This window comes from Etheostoma spectabile, chromosome 18, assembly GCF_008692095.1.
Source record: "Etheostoma spectabile isolate EspeVRDwgs_2016 chromosome 18, UIUC_Espe_1.0, whole genome shotgun sequence".
Lineage (NCBI taxonomy): Eukaryota > Metazoa > Chordata > Actinopteri > Perciformes > Percidae > Etheostoma > Etheostoma spectabile.
Window position 1 is genome coordinate 24727379 of NC_045750.1, and position 19372 is coordinate 24746750.

A 19372-nucleotide genomic window follows, 5' to 3' on the forward strand; every position below is an offset into this window, starting at 1 on the left:
ATCAGCTGCTATCCTGTCTATAATGGAGTGGAATGGAAATTTGTAAGTGAACCCAAACTTTTGACCGGTAGTGTATATATATATATATATAATATTTACAGTCTATTTATGCTATGACATCTTCAACATCTTCAAAATCAAAAGAACTTTATTTTTCCCGTGAGGGAACTTCATTTGTGGTCAGGCACATGCTTGCTCTTGGGGGAATTACTAGAATTGTTGGGACTTTATAAATTATAGAATGTGGTCTAGACCTACTCTAGCTGTAAAATGTCTCGAGATAACCATAGAAGTATGTACCATAGACTGTGTATATTATATACAGTCTATGGGCACAACCCAAGTGCTAGAGAATATATATTGGGATGTAAACCATAAACACTGAGATGTGTGCAGTGTTAGAAGAGGGTACACATAGTATGTGTGGATATGGTTTGCTAATGCTTTGTGACACGACTGCATCATGGTGAACATAATGTCACTGTATCTTGCACACAAATTTAACGAGGTATATGGCTGAAGCTTTATTGGCGAATACATGTTGGATTATATTAACTATAATGTTATTATATTATAATTATAAGATGCCAGACACACAGCACCTGATCCTTGTCAGGTTTCAGTTTCCATTATTTGTGTCAATGGAATTCTGTTCCCACGTTTCAACATGTTTGCGTATATAATATTACGGGATGACATATGCCATATCTCTTATGTATAGTAAGCTAGTGTGTATTTAAAGAATATGGAATCAAAATAGTTGCAAAATATGGCAAACATACCAACTATTGTGGACTCATAGCCTTAGGCTGTACATAGTGTTTGCTTATTGCCTATAAATAGCAACAAACTATTGACACAATTTTTATTTTTCATATACCACTTGCCATAATAATCTAAATAATTGGAAAATGGATGATGGGACTTGATTCTGGCCAGATGTCGTTAAGGCCTGTTGAGAATATGCACTTTAAATTGTATGACACGTTCCTGAAAACTTTATTGAATTCAAGATGGATTTTGTTATGTATAGTTATAAAAAAGTAAACTTGATAGCCTATCTATCGACATGGGAGCTGGTGCTGCTGGATTGCACTTCAACAGTTTGTAGGGTTTAAATATGTTAGCTGAGGGACCGCGTCATCACCCAGCCTTGGTTGGGTGTGTATCATTTCCCACCATGGGGCACAATCTGGTGTTTTCTAACAGCCTTTAAACAATGAGCCGACTCCACCTGCCCACCTCTACACAGCAGTGCAGCAGTGAGGGGGTTGAAAGAGCAACAGAGAGCCTCTTACACTGCAAGAAAGGACACAACGTGGTCAAATTGAAAGAAATTAAACAACACGGGAAACAGCTTCAGTAAGTGGCAAGTTATTCTCAAATGATCCAACTACAATCAGACAGTAAGTCATAGCGACCTCAGTCCAAAACCCATAAGTTAGATTCAAGGTATATTAATCTTGAAGCACGTTCTGAAGTTTTAGGTGCTGAAATTCTTGAGTAAATCATGCATCAAAGACACATACAGTACATAGTTCTTGTGAATTTTTAAGCTTCTCTTTTCACTTCACAGTGTTGGTATGGCTTTCCATACAGCAGCAATTACAAAATTTCCGCATTGTTGCGTTAACATGAACAGGGAAAAAAATGATTCTCTGCCTATCATAAGTTCTGTTTTCTTTAAGCGCAGAATACATTTTTTTCTAAATTACATTCCATCATTTTAATTTGGAATAAAGTTCATTTCAGTCTAGGAATTAATGAGTTTTACGTTCAATGTAAAAACTAATTTATAGTTTTTCAGCGAATGAACAAATGTGAAACAAGTGAAACACAAAACTCACCCATTAATGCTTTTCTACAAAATGTTTTCTTTCTGAAACAAGGACATCTCTTCACCTAAAAAAATTTAATAATTTTAAAACTTAATTCTTACAAATAACAATCCATCCACGTTTTGAGAGAAGCTTGGCAACATATTTACATCACTATGTTTTCTAGTTTAGGGTACACAGCTATAACTTCACAACTGAATATATGACAAACAATGACGTCATTCTGTGTCATTCTGTGAGTGAAAATGTTTTACAGTACAGTATAAACTTACAGTATACAGTATTACATTTTCTTTGGCAGCGGTTTGCTCAGTGTTTAGGGTTAACATTGCTACAGTAGATGAACGCTGTTCATTCACATTGTAACACATGTAAATAAACAACAGAAGTGGACTAAAAGAAGCCCAGGCTCGTATCTTTCCTCATTCTTGGCCTCCAGTGAGTTTATGGAACAGTTCTTCGTCTAGCGTCTCGTTCTGGTCTTTAGATCTTGTGGAGAGGAAGATGTAACCGCCAATGAACTCATGGACCACCTTGCAGTCACAGCTCAAACAGCAGAAGGCTATTGACACATTCTGGTCAAACTCTATCGTCACCTGGAATAACATACAAAGTATTCAAGTCTCTGAAGTAGTACTGTCTGTAGGCAATACCCAAAACGGCTTCCCTGAATGAAGAGACATGTAGAATCATAATACATGGCACAAAGACCCCTCACCTGTCTTATCTCCCAGTTAACGTTCCACTGCTTCATGTTGGCGAACCTCCATGTGGTGACAGGCAGAAAAGAGGACATGTCAAGACGAATCAGACGGTTGTATGAGATTCCCAGAATCTCATCCTTCTTACTGCCTTTGAATCTGAAACGAATAACCAAACTAGCAATCATAAATACGATTTAAATGTTCAAATATATCATCAGTTGTCCGTGTAATATGCATGAATATGTGCACCGTACCTGACAATGTAGTAGTTGATACCAAACTCTGGAAGCGACTGCCAGGCCTGGATGAAGCGCATCTTGGCCTCCATCAGGGACAGCCGTACTATGTTCTGATGGGCCTCCAGGATACGTGCGGTAAGCTTGAAACAATCACAGGCAGATTAAGCAGATATATTTCAAGATAACAGAAATCGCACGCTGATGATTGCTGGCAAACTATACAGCTCGTAGCCCTTAAACAGACCTGTTTGGTCTTGTACTTCTTGGCGAAGCGTGGAGAAAAAAAACATTCGGCATTCATGTCCATGGCGTCAAGGTCAGGAGCTGCCTGACCAGGAGGGGGCGCCAGGCTCTTCATTTGGAGAAAGGACTGGATGTTCCTCACTTCTGTCTTGTAGGAGCTGTAGGCCATTGTCTTGCCCTTGGAGGCCAGGATACACGCAGCTTTCCACTTGGCGTACTGTGTCTCCTGCCAAAATTACAGCACAGTTACAATATAAACCCGCGTTTATGTATGTACACTTTACAGGGATTTAAAAAAAAAGGCAGAATTGCTGCTTGTTCCAGGAAAATGTTCATGGGGAGAAAGATGTGGGACATACATTGTCGCATCTGATGTACACCTCGTTCATTCCGTCAGCAACTGGGAGCAGGAGCTTGATGCCGAACTTCTTGTCTGTCACGTTGACATCAGGGACTACCTCACAACCTGTCAAAGGAAGAGATAATTGAGTGGATTTAACCAGATCTGTTAATATTATCACAGAATAAAACTGCAACCGTGGAGGCTTAAAGGAAAATACCATAGAACTCCTTTTGGACTGTAATAGTTGAAATTAACTACTTTCCCCATACTAACAGAAGGAGAAAATAATTTGTATAGCATATTGATTATTTATTTTGATTATTAATAATGAGAATACCTTGGGTCTCTGTTTTTTAACCTTTCTAGGATGCTCAAAGATGTACTCACACATTATGGACATGCTTACATTAAGGGGTTATTACTCCTCAACAGTACAGAACACATTAAGAAGTGTTTTTCCACATCATTCTTCTTCACTGACCTCGGAGGTGTAACTGCTCTATGGGTTCTCCACTGGAGGTCTCCTTGTTCTTGTAGTAGGAGATGGTGGTGTCCTTGAATACAAACCAGTACTCTTTGTACGGCCGCAGCGATAATCTTTTGGGCCTGATTTGAGAATGAAAGAAAGAAACACAAATCATTGTTTTTTTGCCTGCGATAAAGGTTATTACCTTTATAGCTCTGCGTAAAAGACAGTATAAATGTTTTAGAATGGTTTTGTGGTACACAGACGGTTGTTTTCCTTTAATCTATTATCAGACGACCACCAAGCCATTATGTATTGTAGTGTATGGAAGAATTTAAAGGAGAAGTCCAGTTGATTTCAACACGTAGCTCTGTTGTTTGTAAATGTGGAGGGCTGTCAGTAGCGAGAAAAGGAAAAATAATCGGTGTTGCCTACATCATGTTATCCTCCTGCTAGAGTGTGCACCCAGGACGATTAAACAGGGCAAGTTTTAAATGTGTTTTTAGCCTCTTAACATGTTCAAAATGTCATTACAAGTGCCTACCCATGTGAAGTGATTCCGTCCGAGTGAACATAGTGAATCTGACTGCTGTAGATATGAAAGAAATGCATGAAAAAAAACCTGGCAAAAACATTGAGGGAAATGTGACAAAAGTGTTGAAATAGACGACCAAACGTTTGGAACCAGAAAAACAAAAAGTTGCTTGTTGGTCGACGGGAAGACAACACAAGGGTTAAGGTAGTCTGCAGAGAGGCAGCTGTGTTGTAGGAGGTAGAGCGGAAGGTAAATAGAAATCGGAAGGTCAACGATTCGATCCCTAGTCTTGGGCAAGATACTGAACCATAAATTGTGTAAATGTTCAACCAGTGTGTGAATGGGCTGAATGGTGCTTGTAGTGTGTGAAGCGTGGTTGCTAAGATTAGAATCGCTATATAAATGCAGCCCTTTGTAAGATAAAAGCATCAGAGAGTAAATACACATAATAAATTTGAATAGAAAATATTTTTACCCCTGTCCCATCAATTACCTAATGGCAGCAAGCCACTAAGCTAGGAGAATTTAAAGGCCGCTGGACAGGTGAGGGTTTAAAGGACAGTAAAATATCAATTTCAGATCGAGATATTTTAGATCTTACTTCAGCAATTAATGTTGGCATCTTCATGTTATAGAAACAAAGGTGGGTTTACCTAAACAGCCGGAGGGTATCGGCCAGCTCTGGAATGTCTGTAATGTCTTCCTGGGGGCAGGACAAACAACTGTGAATTATCCCGTGTCTTCTCCTGACATCACCATGTTAAGACATGCAATCATCGGAGGTCTACCTATCACTCCTGCTTAAAAACAGGTGTTCTACCGTAACCTGAAAACATTAACATTACAGTTAATATTCACTCCAGCGTAGTAACGTCTAAAAGAATATGTTTACCAGAATTCGGTCTGCGTGTCCGCCTTCAAGCGTCACCTCCAAGTTGGACAGGGCCGCCTCCACTTCATCTATTTCTGGTTCGTTAGAGTGGTCCAGTGGTTCACTTGACATGGTCAGTTTGCAAATGTGGTACTGAAAAATAAATTGAAATTAAGGTTTTTAGACAACCCTCCACTGACTTTTCTAGTTGCAATGATCAAATAATTTAACAAGTCATTATGACTGATAAGGTTATGCAAAGCGGCCATGAGTCAGAGGGAGGTTTGAGCACCCGGTGTGCCCGCTATTGCACCGATGTGTAGGTGAGTATAACACTGATCTCCTTTTTGAATAACTGTGATATCTGAATCATGGTCCTGGCAGTTGCAAAATAACAGCTGAACGGATCAGAGATGGCCTGAGAGTAATACACGGAATGTCACAGCTGAAACATTACACAGTTATAATGGTCATTACTTATTATTATCATTAGTTCTTGGAGAGCAAATTTTTCTGATGGGGAGCTATAATTCTTTCAATACTACTTGTCCCGCTACTCAATCTCTTTTTCTCAACATCCCCCTCCCATCCTCCCTGTCCAGGGGGATTTTCCTCATGTCCTGACATGTCCTCACATGGATTTACACACCAAACCTGCGCTCTCTGAGCTAAAACACACACAGTATACTGTCCTTTATTAGCTAATTTAGGCTATAGTACTGTTCCCTTCAGGGTTTGAATGAGAATTTGAAGATGAAGAATTGTCTCCACTTACTGTTACAGAACCTTATGTCACTTTTATAACTGTGATGGAATGTTGTTCACCTGCAATGAAGCAAACATCAGCATTTCCTCCTCAGTGCAGTCTATCTCCTCCAGCAGGATGGCCCAGCGAGCTTGTTCATACAGCTGGGTTATTCTGACCGCGTCATACTAAAACACAAAAAAACACACACACTCAACTTAATTTCAAAACCAAAAGTCAAAAATATCTTTTCTTTTCTCCAAGGGATACATTTTGGGTCTCTTACTTTGGGATTAAGGTCAAAGAAGACATTGTACTTGAAGCGAAGCAATAGCTTTTCTTCATCTTGGATGTCTTGCTCCATAAGAGAACGAGACGAGTCCAACCACCTGTCAGTCATAGAAACATGTTAGTGCTGTGGTGAGAAATATCATCCACATTTAACACTGCTAATTTCAAATCAATGAGCAAGAACCTGTCATCTACCCTGCGTTGTTGATTGCTTTGTCCACCGGCGAGAGCGGCTGGTACAGCTTGGCCAGCTCAGCCGGCGGCAGGTTAGGCTGGGAGTCGGCGAGAGGGTTTTCTCCAAACCAAAGGCTCGTGGCAGACACCGGCATCCCGTTCTCTGGGTCGTAGGTGGCTGTCATAGTCTTACTGTACATGGAGCCTTGTTTTAAGAACAATGGCAGATACATTAATAAAATCAGGTTTCACCAAAACGCTTCTGCTTTTATATTAATAATGTATTTGAAAGGAATTGTAAGGGGAGCTGCAGTTAAAGTTGAGATCAACTCACTGTCAGATTGGGGTTAAAAATAAAACATAAAAGGGAAAAGAGATCCAACGCCTTTATTAGAGTGATCTTTTGGTTGGTGTGGAATAGGAACTGGATACTCAGTGTAAGAGTGAGCGAGTGTGTGTTGGGGAAAACTCCAAAGAATATGGCAGCATACTGAACAATTCTTTCAGATCTCACTGATGAAAACTCTGGCCTGTCAGCTATCCGCAGCGCTACATATATAGACATTTCTTCGCCTTCTCCAGCAGAAGTAATTCAAAGAAATAAAAATTCTATCCTTTCTAGGGCTGGACATTCATCTGAATGTATCCAATTACAGACATTATGAAAATTAGTGAGTCTTCTGTGGGCTAATTATAAATAAAACTGGACTTCTACCTGTGATTAGACAGTTTACCTTAGCAAACTGAGCACTTAGCACTCCACACTATTTTATGCAAAAGGTTTACATATTGGTGGAGGCCAAAATTTGAATACAGCCTTACACTATGACAAATTAACAAAGGCCAAAGATGCTGCAGATTGTTTTGAAATGAAATGAGATTTTTTGTAAGAAACAGCGCTGTGTGTTCACAGTACCTGTGCCTCCTGGCCCCCCGCTCAGTAAATCAATGTCCCAGATCTCATCATGTGCTGAATTCTTGTCTTTCTTCTTCTTCTTCTTGGAGGGATCGTCCGGAGGCTTCAGCAGGGACAGTTCCTCTGATCGTCTGATGTCTGAGATGGAGCCAACACGAGACGGTGTGGGGGATCAGGGACAATATGGAAACAAGGTGAGTCTTAATTTCAGATGAATCCACAATGTCTCTGTCTAAGACACATTACATGTTGAGAAAAGCAGCACACGAGACACTGTAATCAGAAAGCACAGAGAAACTTACTGAGTATGCGACAGATCTCCGCCACCGCCTTAAAGACGACACTGGAGAAGCTGACGGTCATTTTGATGGTTTTCATATTGGGGAGTTGCAGCAACAGGGATTTGTGCTGGGGTGTATAGCGCAGGTCTGCATCAGCCTGCGTAGAAAAAATTATGTTTTTGAAACCACACCAGCAAAGTCCATAAATATCTTTCCCTTTTTATTGTGCTGATTTGGAGATTTTTTTCAACCTTAGTTGGGCTTAGAGGAACTTCCCCGGTCAGTGGAATGTGTACACAGGGTAGCATAAAGTGATGTTCACACATGCAACGCATATAATGGACACCAAAAATAGATAGTGAGCCAGTTTTGGAGAGGGAACTTTGACACATAAATGTGCATTGCACCCTTTTTTTGAGGGGGACGGACATGCAGCGAAGGGCCGCAGGCCGAGGAGTAAACCTCTACATACAGACGGCTGCTCTACCAACTGAGCTATCTGGGCGCCCGCATTGCACCCATATCTTTCATATCTTTCTCAGCATTAATTTGTTTGCTATCACTTTATTAACATCTTCACCATGAGTATATAGTTCTTTGAGCTTGCACAATGCTTGGTTGTACAACATGTGTTATATGTACATGCACATGTATTATAAACCTAATGCAGACTGGGCTGACAATATGAAACCACTGACGGGTATCCATGCCTCAAGGAGCTACAAACCCAAAACACAAACACACACACACACACACACACACACACACACACACACACACACACACACACACACACACACACACACACACACACACACACACACACAGAATTTAATTATTATCGCTTTGACTGGAGTATTCTACGGTGCCATGGACATTAAAATAGCTTTTTTTTTACAAAACATTATTTTCTGGACTTTTATTAGATGATAGTGATAGTAGATAGAAAGGAAAGAGTAAACCCCGGACACTGCATAGGACACAGCCTACATGGGGCGCACACTTTACTGGGGGAGCTAGAGGTCGCCCCTGTAGAAAAACAGTTAAATAGATTTTTGTTTAATTGTTTTTGGAATTAAAAATCAAATTACAACATATCAGCACAATTATAAAAAGAGATTTAATCACTATATATGTTACCTGAATTCCATACTTGTCCAAGGTCCAATGGGTTTTGAGCAGCCAGCATTTCCTCTGCTCCCACCACAGGGCATGGTCTGACCAGTCCTGAACGGCCTCTGCAGACAGACAGATTAAGTAAACAAAGTACTACCATGTTACTGTCCTATCTCAAGATTAAAGGGTAGTTCACACTTAAAGTTATTGGACATATTTACAGTACATGTCAAGTTTAAAGGGTCTTTATGTGGATCTCTTGCATTCTTAACTCCAACCTCGACATCTGCTACCAACACAAACACTTCCCGTACCCACTGTTGTGTGGGTGGCTGAGCATGATTAAAGTGGGGTTTTATGAGTCTACCTGACATCATGTTATGGTGCTGGGCTGAAATCGGTCTGTTGACAAGTTAGTTAGTCATCTATAATGTCTCATGCTGTTTAAACCACCTTACTGAAGTTGCCATCATACTAGCTCCTCTGAATTTATAGAGACCTGTTAAGAAATATCAGATAAGATCCTGGCCGAACTTTGGCCCCTAGGGCTACACAAGCCAATGCATTGTGGAAAAACAATGGCATTGGAGTGTAGAAAAACGCAGGGCAAACAAGGGTGTGGCTTAACTAACAGACCTGTTGTGGCAGCAGGGGGAGGTTGAGGCACTGTGCTTAAAACCGAGTTGAATGGATGTAAGCTTTTACCACGTAAACAAACCAAAATTGAGTGTGACGGATTACGGCACGACAGTGTTTTACCCATCGGAACCACTTACTGATCTTCTCCACCAGTTTAAGCATGAGGCCTCCAATGTGCAAGTCTCCCTTCACCCTCAGCTTAAATTTCATGGACTCATCTCCATCTTTTTGATCCACCTGCACAGACAGCTCCCATGATTTTTCTCCATACTCTGCAGCTGTGGTCATGGCCCTGTTCTTAAAAGACAGAGGTGCATAGATTATAGACAGGATGCTCCTAGGTTTTGATGATAAAACCTACCGCTATCTTCATAATCCGGTGTTGGGGGAATTCCACTAAAATATGTTGATTATTTCCTTCTTTCTTTTGTTTATAAGCTTAGGAAACATCTGGGATGAAAACATGAGTCAGCGGATTAAGTGTTTCTCAACATCCTGTGGGAACATCCAAATTATCTTGGCCAACAGTTAACAAACATAGATCTCTCAGGGTTTCGGTGGCCAGAAATTGAACAGATTTCCACCATGCTTCTTCTGCATTATCTCTGCAATGATACCGTAGGACCGGAAGTACTCCTCTCAGCCAGTACATTTATAAATAAGATATCAGCGAACACGCAGACTGGCAGATGTACTGGCTGGTGCCAGTAGGAATAATAGATGAGACCGTAGAACACACAGTAAAAACAGCAGGCATAGCACAGCTGTAGGGCTCTGCACTGAAAGACACAACTAGGTGGGGGAGTGTTGGACTTTAATTATGAGACAGAGTGAATGGATAAGAGACATCAGGCAGGTAAGAAAGGGGAGAAGAGCAGAGGAGGAGCAAGCAGGATACAGCTGTGGAATGTGTGACGAGCAGGGACACGAATCTGGTGCAGGAGAGACCGCGCAAAACAATAATCTCCCCACACTGCACCAACCTCCCTTCATTTCACATATGAATTTAGAAAGTGTGGTGAACAAAGAGATCTACACACACACACACGCGTCTAGACTGGGGCTATCAATGAAAATACCTGTTTCATTTGTCCTGGGTAGCCCAGCTGAAATGTATACTGTGTGAAACTGTGTTGCCCGGAGGCTAGGTTTAACAAACCCTCTCTGCTTTCTTTGTGCTGCTCCCTCCCTATGCAGCTGTAGGGTACAGTTAAAAGTTTGAGCCTGCATGTCTGCTGAGGAAAGGCTTGTAGAGATGTGTTGGAATGTGATGAATTGACTCCAACAACATTACACTAGCTGCAAATAAAGACCAAAAAGTGATGGAAGGAGAAATTATGTAATTTGGGTCTCATCAAAATGCAAACAACAACAAATACAATCTATTTCCATAAAAAATATGCAACTGTTTAAAGAGTTCTCATATTCTAACTCCTTAAAAAGTACAGCCATGTGAAAAGTGTTAATCTACTATTTCTAATTTACAGGTGTTTGATTTCCAACCAAAACTGCATTGAAAGAGTGGGCTTAGCTAATATCGGAACAACTAGTGGAATGCAGCACTGGAAAAAGACACATCCCAGCATTCTATTCTTTACAATGCAACTACACACATACTACTATAATAGGAACCATGTCCAAAAGCATCGTACATCTCTTCTTATTGTAAAATCATTCATACTAAGGAAAATGGTCTAAAATTAAATTAAAAAAGATGACAGTGAACCCTGGGGCAATGAGTATGATGACTTACTTTTGAGCCATAAACAACACTACAGTTACATTTTAGTATGAAGAATACAGTACAATGTCAGCACAGTCTGTTCAGCAATAATAGTCATGTCCTACCACTTAACCATTACCTTTCCTTCTGTGTAGGCCTACCACAGACACATAATCCCAACTGGACCATTTCCAATAATGTGATTTGTTTTCTTGTCAGGGACATGAGAAGTCTGCTTTATTCAGCTGGAAAATGGCCCACAAAACTAACAACATTAAAACTCTGAAACCACTCTTACCTTTATTCAAAGTTTTCTGCCGGTGAGCTATTCCTAGATATGTCTTGTGGAGTGGAACGAACCAGGAATGAACGAGGCTCCTCCAGGTGTAAAACACGCCCCCTGCACAGGTAGCTCGAGAGGAGGAGGAACCGTTAGAGGAAGTCATTAACGTTACGCTAGGCAACGCTTCAAAGCAAAGGTGGGACATTTGTCCACAACCGGCGACGATTTCTAATGTTTATGATTTAATAAATTAAAACAATTTTTGGTGGGCTTATATACCAGAGCTAGTGTAATATTTAGCTCGCTAGTACCCTGCTTCAAATGACAGTAGCTACTTGACTACAGGACAGACATATAGCGCTAACTGTAACATGGTGAGTATACGTTATCCAAAAAATAGCTAACGTTACCGTAACATAAACATACTCAACCTAACTTTACTTAACGACAGCGAATGCTAGCTAAAACCTGTTGGTCACAGCGTGGTAACTAGCTAGCTAAATGACTAATGTTAAATGCAAGCTAATGCAACTTGGTAAATATTTGCATTAGCATAACAAAAACTAGCTAAATATACTGTATCAAGATGCTTTCAGTGTAGCATACATTTCAAATGAACCCAAATTTGAAAGAAATTGACCAAAAGAAAATTGCAGTTAACGTTATTGATAAAATAATGTGTCAGCACCTAGAATAGTTAGCTAGTTAGGGCAATCATATAATAATAGTAGCAGTGAAACATATAGGCTATAATAAAGTATAATTTTATTTGTTTGGGGCTATCCCAGGATGGGACTGGCTAACCACTGACTGATGGATTGATAGAAGACTGGACGTATTTGTGAATGCATTTTTAAGAAAGCATAACTTTAAACTGTTAAGTTAGCTAGTTCAGTCAAAGTTACATATTAAAGGGGAAGCCGTTACACATTTAAAAGTCAGTTTACCAGTAATGCGATACTACTCAGGGGGGGAGATACTCCTTTAAGAAACTAACAAACAATACTCACTTTTACATGCAGCAAATAACTACCCAGGCTAACACAAGCCTGCTCTGTGTCAAAATTCAAAAGATACAATTTTTAAAAAGAGTTTTTGCAAAAGTTTAAAGTTTCTGGTGTCGACCGGTTTGCACGAACTACAGGAAGAAAAACCCTGTTGGAATTGAATTTGGATATTTACAAAGGAGGTATAGTCATTGTGAAATTATCATATCAGGGCTGTTGCTCCAGTTTAAGTGGATTTAAAGAGACAAGCCCACAACATGATGAATAATAGTTTACCTCAGATGAATCAGCCCACCGTCCTTAATGCCCACATCCTCCCTGATGAGTAAATCAAGATGAATCACTTGAGTTGGTGTTTTCCACATAATGGCCAGCCTATGAAACAACAACCACACAGTCAAACTCTTTTATTTGTACAGATGGCATTCTAGTGACACACTGAGTTATAGCCAATTTTGTAGATTTTAATATGTAGGTATGTTTGTGCCTTCTGTGGACTTTTCTTATTACAGGCACTTGGTCGTTATGAGATGAGCCCATGTGTGAAGCCTGCCACCCCCTGGTTTCAGTTGGTAAGATCATACAAGTTCTTTTTGACTTGGCTGGTACTTGAGCAAAGGGCATACTATGACTAGATGGGGACATCAGACTCATGTAAAAAAAATGGCAAGCATACATGAGATAACATAGTGTGATTAAGCAGCTTGAGCACAGAAGGAAGTTTAAGATGATTAGGTAGCATTTAAAGATACTGTAACTGTATATTGAATAACCAAACCCTCTAAATTCTGAAAGAAAGTAATCAATTCCTGCACACTGTCACTACTTATTTAAAATGCAATGTTTCAATTATAGACTTTCATAGGCGCATCCAATGCCTAAATTACATAAATCACTTTCTTTTACATGATTTAATTTCCAATGCACCTCTCCACCAGCTGTGCATTAACACTTTAAGGCCCAGTGTGTAACGTGTTTAATTGTTTATTATGAAAATCTGAGTTACCGTTCACAAACTTGTCTTTTTTCATAAATATTTACCACCACCATCAATTCCAAGTATTCCTTTTGACCTAAATTTTACATTTGCATTCACGTGAACTGAGGTAGACACTACATATTCATGCGCCATCTTGAAATACGTTAGCCGGTAAGGAACATACAGGATATACTGCTCCGCCCTCTCGCATTTTTGCTGTCACATGATAAACCCACAGATGCTGCTAATGTTGCTAATGGGTATTGTTGCTTACCAACCCCGACACATATTCAAAATCCATATTTTAGGAACAGGAGTCTTCTTCTTCACCCAGAAAAAGAAAAAGGGTATCGAAAAGAGCAAGAGACTGAGTTTTTTAAGTGTAAAGGCTACTGTAGCTGTAATACGTACTTTGAATTATGTTGTGCGAGATAGATAGGGAGAAATTCCTACACATTGGAACTTTAATGTAATCTCCAAATTATAGAAAAAGGGAGAAAATAGAGAGACACAGACACTTTTAAATATCATGGCTGCCCCTTCTTAGTCGTTAGTCGTCTTAGCAATCGAAAAGTCTGTTGTTTAAGTCTTGGTGGACAAAGAGATTTTTAGTTGATGAGTCATTTTTATGGTCATTTAATGGACACTAAGCTAATATTTATTAGTCATACTGTAACTGGACAATGAGTCATATCTCTAGCATCCCAGTAATAGTCACAAATGCTATAAGCATTAGACTTTTAGTATTTAAGAGATCCTTCTGCATGACTGCATTTATCTGCAGAAACATTAATAAACATTTTGACATATTTTTCTGTTAAGCCAACCGACTGATAAGTAAAGGACACCCAAAAACCTTTAGTGGACATTAATACTTAAAGTTTTGTTCCTGCCACACAGTGGCACCATTAGACCACATTTGAGTTTGAGGAGGGAAAGATCCTAAGTTATTGAACCAGTTTTAAGAGAAAGGTACTTCATGTCTATGGCTTATAAACTGGCCACTGTTTGCTCCAACTCTGTAGTTCTTGTTTGTTTTATAGCACTGAACCATAAAGGTGCTGTAATGGAGCAATTTAAGCATGTGTTGAAATTAAAAACATCTTTTATGAAACGGGTAGCTCAAATCAAGTAATCTGATTGGTTCACAGCTGTGATGTAATAACCATATACAACACCTATGATGCACAATTCCTTTGCACAATAAGTATCATACCACATTTGAGAAAATGAACTGATAGTTGGTGCCACAGAGGGAAGCCATTCATCTGCGCATACACTTGCTGGTTTAATATCAGGAAAGTATTCCTTATAAGTGTAGACTATATTTACAATATTTTCACTGCTTTACCTCGCGATCAGACAGCTCTTTCCAACAAGGAACTGGAGCCGCTATCTATGCTCTCTTCAAAGCCACCAAAACCCATTGACAATAACAGTAGATTTAGCTTGCAGAAAACACAAGTTGCTGTGTACTGCTGCCCTGATCAGTAAGGTGTTATTTTGTGCTTAGCTTTAGCTGTAAGCAAAAGAAATAGCCTGTGCTAGTTGCTAATGTAGGATAAAGTTATCTGCGATGCGTTCCTTAGCAACCGCCTCTGTATGTGCAGACAGTCAGCCAGCCAACCCAGAAGGGCCTATATTATTGTGAACATGATTATTTATTAATATAATACTGAACGTTTTATAAAAGCAATAGCTCACTCAAGGCTGTGATACATCACAGCTAAAGGGGTTGCTCTCCCTCCATTTCACATCGAGGCAAACAATGGCCTGTCACAAGCTATTTCTTGATTATCATCTCCTTCGTCACATGATATTTTTCTCACTGGAAGGAAGCAGGAGCTGCCAATTGCTAGTCAAGTTATTACAATATGAAAATGGATTTTAAAGGAACATGGTCATAAAAAATGAAAGGCAGAATTTTTTGGAGTCACTCTTAATTAGTGTCATATCAACTGCAGCCCTGGCTTTCTAGATTGTGATTATAAAACCATGCAATCTCAGGGGTAGTCTGGAGTGGGGTTTCATTTTTGATAGTAGGATATACTTTATTGATTAAGTGGGAAACTTGTCTCTTTATGTAGGACCCATGCCAGAGTTAGCTGCAGAGAAACAGCCCTAGCGTGGGTAAGGACACTTCAGCATAAACCACTGCGCTCCAGTTGAAAGACAGTTTCTTTGACCACTTGATCATTTTGACCACACCCTACAGACTAAGTGTAGCAAACATGCCTGCGAATCTGTCTAAGCTCTCTGTTCCAGCTTAGTCTTTAGTGCTGGCACACAAGGTTGTCTTGAGTCCATGTGTTTAAGAGGAAATGTAAATTCCATGACAAAAACAAACAAATTAACCCTGAGCCTCATAAACTGTGTCATTGGTGGACAGGCACATGGAAAATAACATAATTTGGACCTGTCAGGCCTGGATGCAGTACAGACAAAGTAACATCATGTCCATGTCATAATGACACCTGTGGTCCTAATGGCAACATAGCATACACAGTCCAAGCTAAAGGAAAGGACAAATATCAAATTCACTTTACTACAGTGCCTGGGAGAATGATAAAATGTAGTCTTGAGGAGAGAGAGAGAGGGAAAAATTTTGGACTGTGGTTTTAGACACAATAAATTACATCTACTGCCTGAAGCTGGTCTGAACCTACTGGACGCGGGTGGGAAACAACATCTGTAGAAGCCTTCGCCGGGTTTCTGTATTTATGGAAAGAGAAACCTCCTGGTGACCTGGGAACACGCTTACCCAATTAGCAGCCTTGCCGACGGATCAAATGGAAGTGAAAACATTCACTGCCGTGACGGAGACGCATCACAATGCCCCATTCATGCTGCCGAGCCCCATGCTTTTGGGGTGAGGTGGGGTGGAGGGGGTTGTTCTTCTAGAGATGTAGTGGGGAGGCGGGATAGGCGAGAGGGAGTAATGAATGCAACAAGAAACTAACTTACCTCACCAACTTCTTTGACGTGTCGATGGAGGCCTTAATTCATGACTGAATATGGATTCGGAGGTAAACACTGTTCAAAGGTGTTGTTTAAGGTGACCGACCACTGCTCACCTCGGCGTTCCACATCCCCTTCACCTCAGCCCCTACATCAACTTGGACGCTCCCACCTCTTCATCCCAACAAATCCCTGGGTCTTATCCTGTGGGACCAGCACTGAGGGGGTCAGGAGGCCTGAGAAACTGCACTGGAAGAGAGGCTCTTGACAGCACAAAGCTCTGGGGAGCAAAGGCTACACTGCCTCATGGCCTGCAAAGAGTTGCAGCTCTGATTCATTTTTACTCTTTGAGGGTTTGAAAATGATGTCTTTGTTCTGTTTCTTACTTTCTTTTTTTTTTTCAGGAATTGATTCATTATTAAGCCACTGACCTCCATTGCTACCATGATATTCCATACCAGTTCCTGTTCAATTAGAAAAATGAAACTCAAGAAAAGATAACCTGCACCTGGCAGGTTATTTGTTTTACAAATGTCAGTGTAAAGTGAAATTTTGTTGTGATGAGAGTCAAGCAACACAGGTGTGATGGTCAGGAGAGGATCTATGACTTAGAGCAGAGCGATTGACTAAATATGTGTAAGTATGTGTTGACAAAAGTGCCTTTATTTGTCTACATATTACCAACCTCCCCTTAGATAGAATGTGTTATCCTTGCACTGCAGTGAAGGCTCAGTATAAAGGCTCTTTTATTTCTAAAATTAATTGTAGGGGTGGAGCGATAGGTGCTTCAGTAAATGGCGTCTTACGCCCATGCTTGTGGATGTTTCCATTGAAGCTTATAAAAATGTTACCAAGCCAGGGTCAATGCTGTAAAAAATAAAAAAACATGTTCAGTTCATGCATTTTCAATTACATTTGAACTTTCCATACGACACAGCCAAACTGATACATTCCTTATTTTCTGTGTTCACCTCTCCTTGCGTGGAAACATCTGATAGAAATAACCCTTTTCATGGTGTCAGGTCAGATAGCCATAAATACAGGTTGTCAGCGCAGTGTGGCCCTCACATCTAGAGGAGAGGCTGTTCTGAACCGTGGTTTGGAACAGGATATCACATGTTTAAATATTGCACTTCTTTCTGAAAAGTGGCTACTGTAAAACAACTTCCATTACAGAGTATAGCTTTATCTGTCACCGGCCGTATTTCATCCCTTTGCTCCCCAGAAACATAAAAGATATACAGTAGATTAGCACAGCCATGTGGATAGATGGTGATCAGTTACCTTAGGCAAATACTATGCTAGTCCAAAATTGAAAGAAAGAAAGATGGTCTTTTTTCATATATTATGCCTGATGAGTTCACTGTCCTTTTTGTTAGCAGAATTTGTGATGAAATGCTGTCGCTCAGATCATAACTGTCTATATCCTTTTTTGTCAATTTTAGCAGGTGTGCATGAAAGTTTGAAGCTGTTGACATTTTTGTTCCTGTGTGAATATCAAATAAGTTGAATAAAGCCATATGCAATGCTGTGACTTTTATTAGGTTTGTCAGGGCACACGGAGATACAGTGGGAACACTGCCCAAATTCTGTTAAAGATAAAATAACACCTTTTCTTGCAGGTCCTGTATGCAGAGGATGTTGGGTGATGTGGCCACATGTGTACGGAAGCGTTTGGATGCCATCCAGCCACGTCCTGTGCTACAGAGCGATGTGGAAGAAACAACCCTTGTCACTTGGCCTTGAAGTCGCTGTGACTGATCTCTCAGGTACGGCATATGAGGAAGCGGTGCGTTGTGTTCCTTTCCTCCCCACATCAATTTGCCAACTGGTTCTGAATGGGTGCCATTTTGAAACATGCAAATGTTGGTAGCCTCTGCCTGTATCAGCTGATGCAGGTCAGTGTTGTTTTTGGCCAGTCCTTAAAGGCCTGAGGGGAGAAAGACGTACTGACAGTTAGAAAAGGTTGCATAAACTCTAGCGGGATTACTTTACCAACACTTTCCATGGCTGAGATCCTGTGAATAGATCCATTGTGGGGTGGGTCTGTGCTTGCGGAAAGCAAACCCTGTCAGGATCCAGTTCATTAGCACCCAGTTTACTGTTTGAAGTCAGTTATTTATCTGGTGTCTAAAGGGGAACCCCATTCAGACGTGTTTGTGTGTGTGTGTGTGTGTGTGTGTGTGTGTGCGCGCGCATCCAGGCACGGGCATGGTATTTGTACTTGCACAAATGTACAGTACTCATAGGATCTACAGGGGGTTTCCAGAGCAAATTGCTCAAGAGCAAATAAAACTTTCCATGGCGCAATAAAATGTATAGAGAACGAACGGGAGGGACATTGGTGCAGCTCGGAAGGTAGGAAACAACCTTGAGAATTTGTTGAAAAAATATATACACAAGGTTTTGATATATATATATATATATATATATATATATATATATACACACACACAAACAAATATGTATATATGACAGCCACTGACCTTAACGCTGTAAATAAAAAATAGTATAGGTAATTGCAAATGTTAAACAAAGAACCTTTGTGCTACATTGTTACGTTACATTATTCAGGAGGCACGCTCCCTGAAAAATGAACAGTGAGATTATATCATCAACATTTTAGCTATCCAATATGAAATGGTATTGGTGTTAGTACACAGTGCTTAAACACTGTTTACTTGTGGAGTAACAGTGAAGCAGTAGTTTGCCCTCTTCTGAGTTATTCTACTGTATTTCAAGCTATCAAGTGAGTGTGCCTGTGTTTTCTCTTTTCTTTTGTTTTCGTTTGTTCTTTGGAAGGCGTCCCTGTGCCTCTGGTCAGACAAAAGTGGCGCGTTGAGCAAAACCTCCACTCCACTTTTATGGTCTGTGTGGGCCGTCCTATTTGTACATGCTTAGAGCAAATTAGACCAGCAGCTGCGCATGGCCGTCCCATTCCATGTTGGCTTTTCATGATAAAAATATGCTTCGGTAAACCTCGCAGCTTGGATCCAGAAATATATGGGCCGTTTCTTCTGG

At 40.3% G+C, this 19372-nt stretch overlaps 2 protein-coding genes and 1 long non-coding RNA gene across 4 annotated transcripts in view; 2 read left to right on the forward strand and 1 right to left on the reverse strand.

The window, feature by feature from the left end:
* Positions 1 to 1830: 1830 nt before the first annotated feature.
* Positions 1831 to 11686, reverse strand: fermt1 (FERM domain containing kindlin 1). Of its 2 annotated transcripts, none has more exons than XM_032542984.1 (16): positions 11423 to 11686; positions 9539 to 9698; positions 8787 to 8884; positions 7668 to 7803; positions 7366 to 7503; positions 6471 to 6654; positions 6271 to 6373; positions 6065 to 6172; positions 5261 to 5392; positions 5022 to 5071; positions 3849 to 3973; positions 3384 to 3490; positions 3026 to 3250; positions 2797 to 2921; positions 2557 to 2698; positions 1831 to 2434 (listed from the first exon to the last, which is right to left on the reverse strand). In XM_032542984.1, the coding sequence occupies exons 2-16, from the start codon at positions 9687 to 9689 to the stop codon at positions 2261 to 2263; spliced, it is 1998 nt and encodes a 665-aa protein (XP_032398875.1). In that variant the 5' UTR covers positions 9690 to 9698; positions 11423 to 11686; the 3' UTR covers positions 1831 to 2260. The 2 variants fall into 2 exon arrangements, with proteins under 2 accessions (XP_032398875.1, XP_032398876.1); XM_032542985.1 differs by having other exon boundaries at positions 9539 to 9693; positions 11423 to 11606.
* On the forward strand, positions 7455 to 11102 carry LOC116706259 (uncharacterized). The gene is made up of 2 exons (XR_004336186.1): positions 7455 to 7559; positions 10889 to 11102. It is a non-coding gene; the product is annotated as an uncharacterized LOC116706259 (long non-coding RNA).
* Positions 11596 to 19372, forward strand: part of plcb1l (phospholipase C beta 1-like) — a 174566-nt gene continuing 166789 nt past the window's right edge. Inside the window, exons 1-3 of the mRNA XM_032542976.1 lie at positions 11596 to 11781; positions 12927 to 12986; positions 17974 to 18120. The gene's annotated coding sequence lies outside the window, so the exon portion shown is untranslated. The remainder of the gene's footprint in view (positions 11782 to 12926; positions 12987 to 17973; positions 18121 to 19372) is intronic.

Excerpts from the sequence above, each read along its gene's own strand:
- fermt1 (XM_032542984.1), bottom strand. The coding sequence starts at position 9,689 with ATGACCACAGCTGCAGAGTATGGAGAAAAATCATGGGAGCTGTCTGTG. Across the intron at positions 3,974-5,021 it reads GATACCCTCCGGCTGTTTAG|GCCCAAAAGATTATCGCTGC; the intron begins GTAAACCCACCT and ends TTCTCAAATCAG. Across the intron at positions 3,251-3,383 it reads TGTACATCAGATGCGACAAT|GAGACACAGTACGCCAAGTG; the intron begins GTATGTCCCACA and ends TAATTTTGGCAG.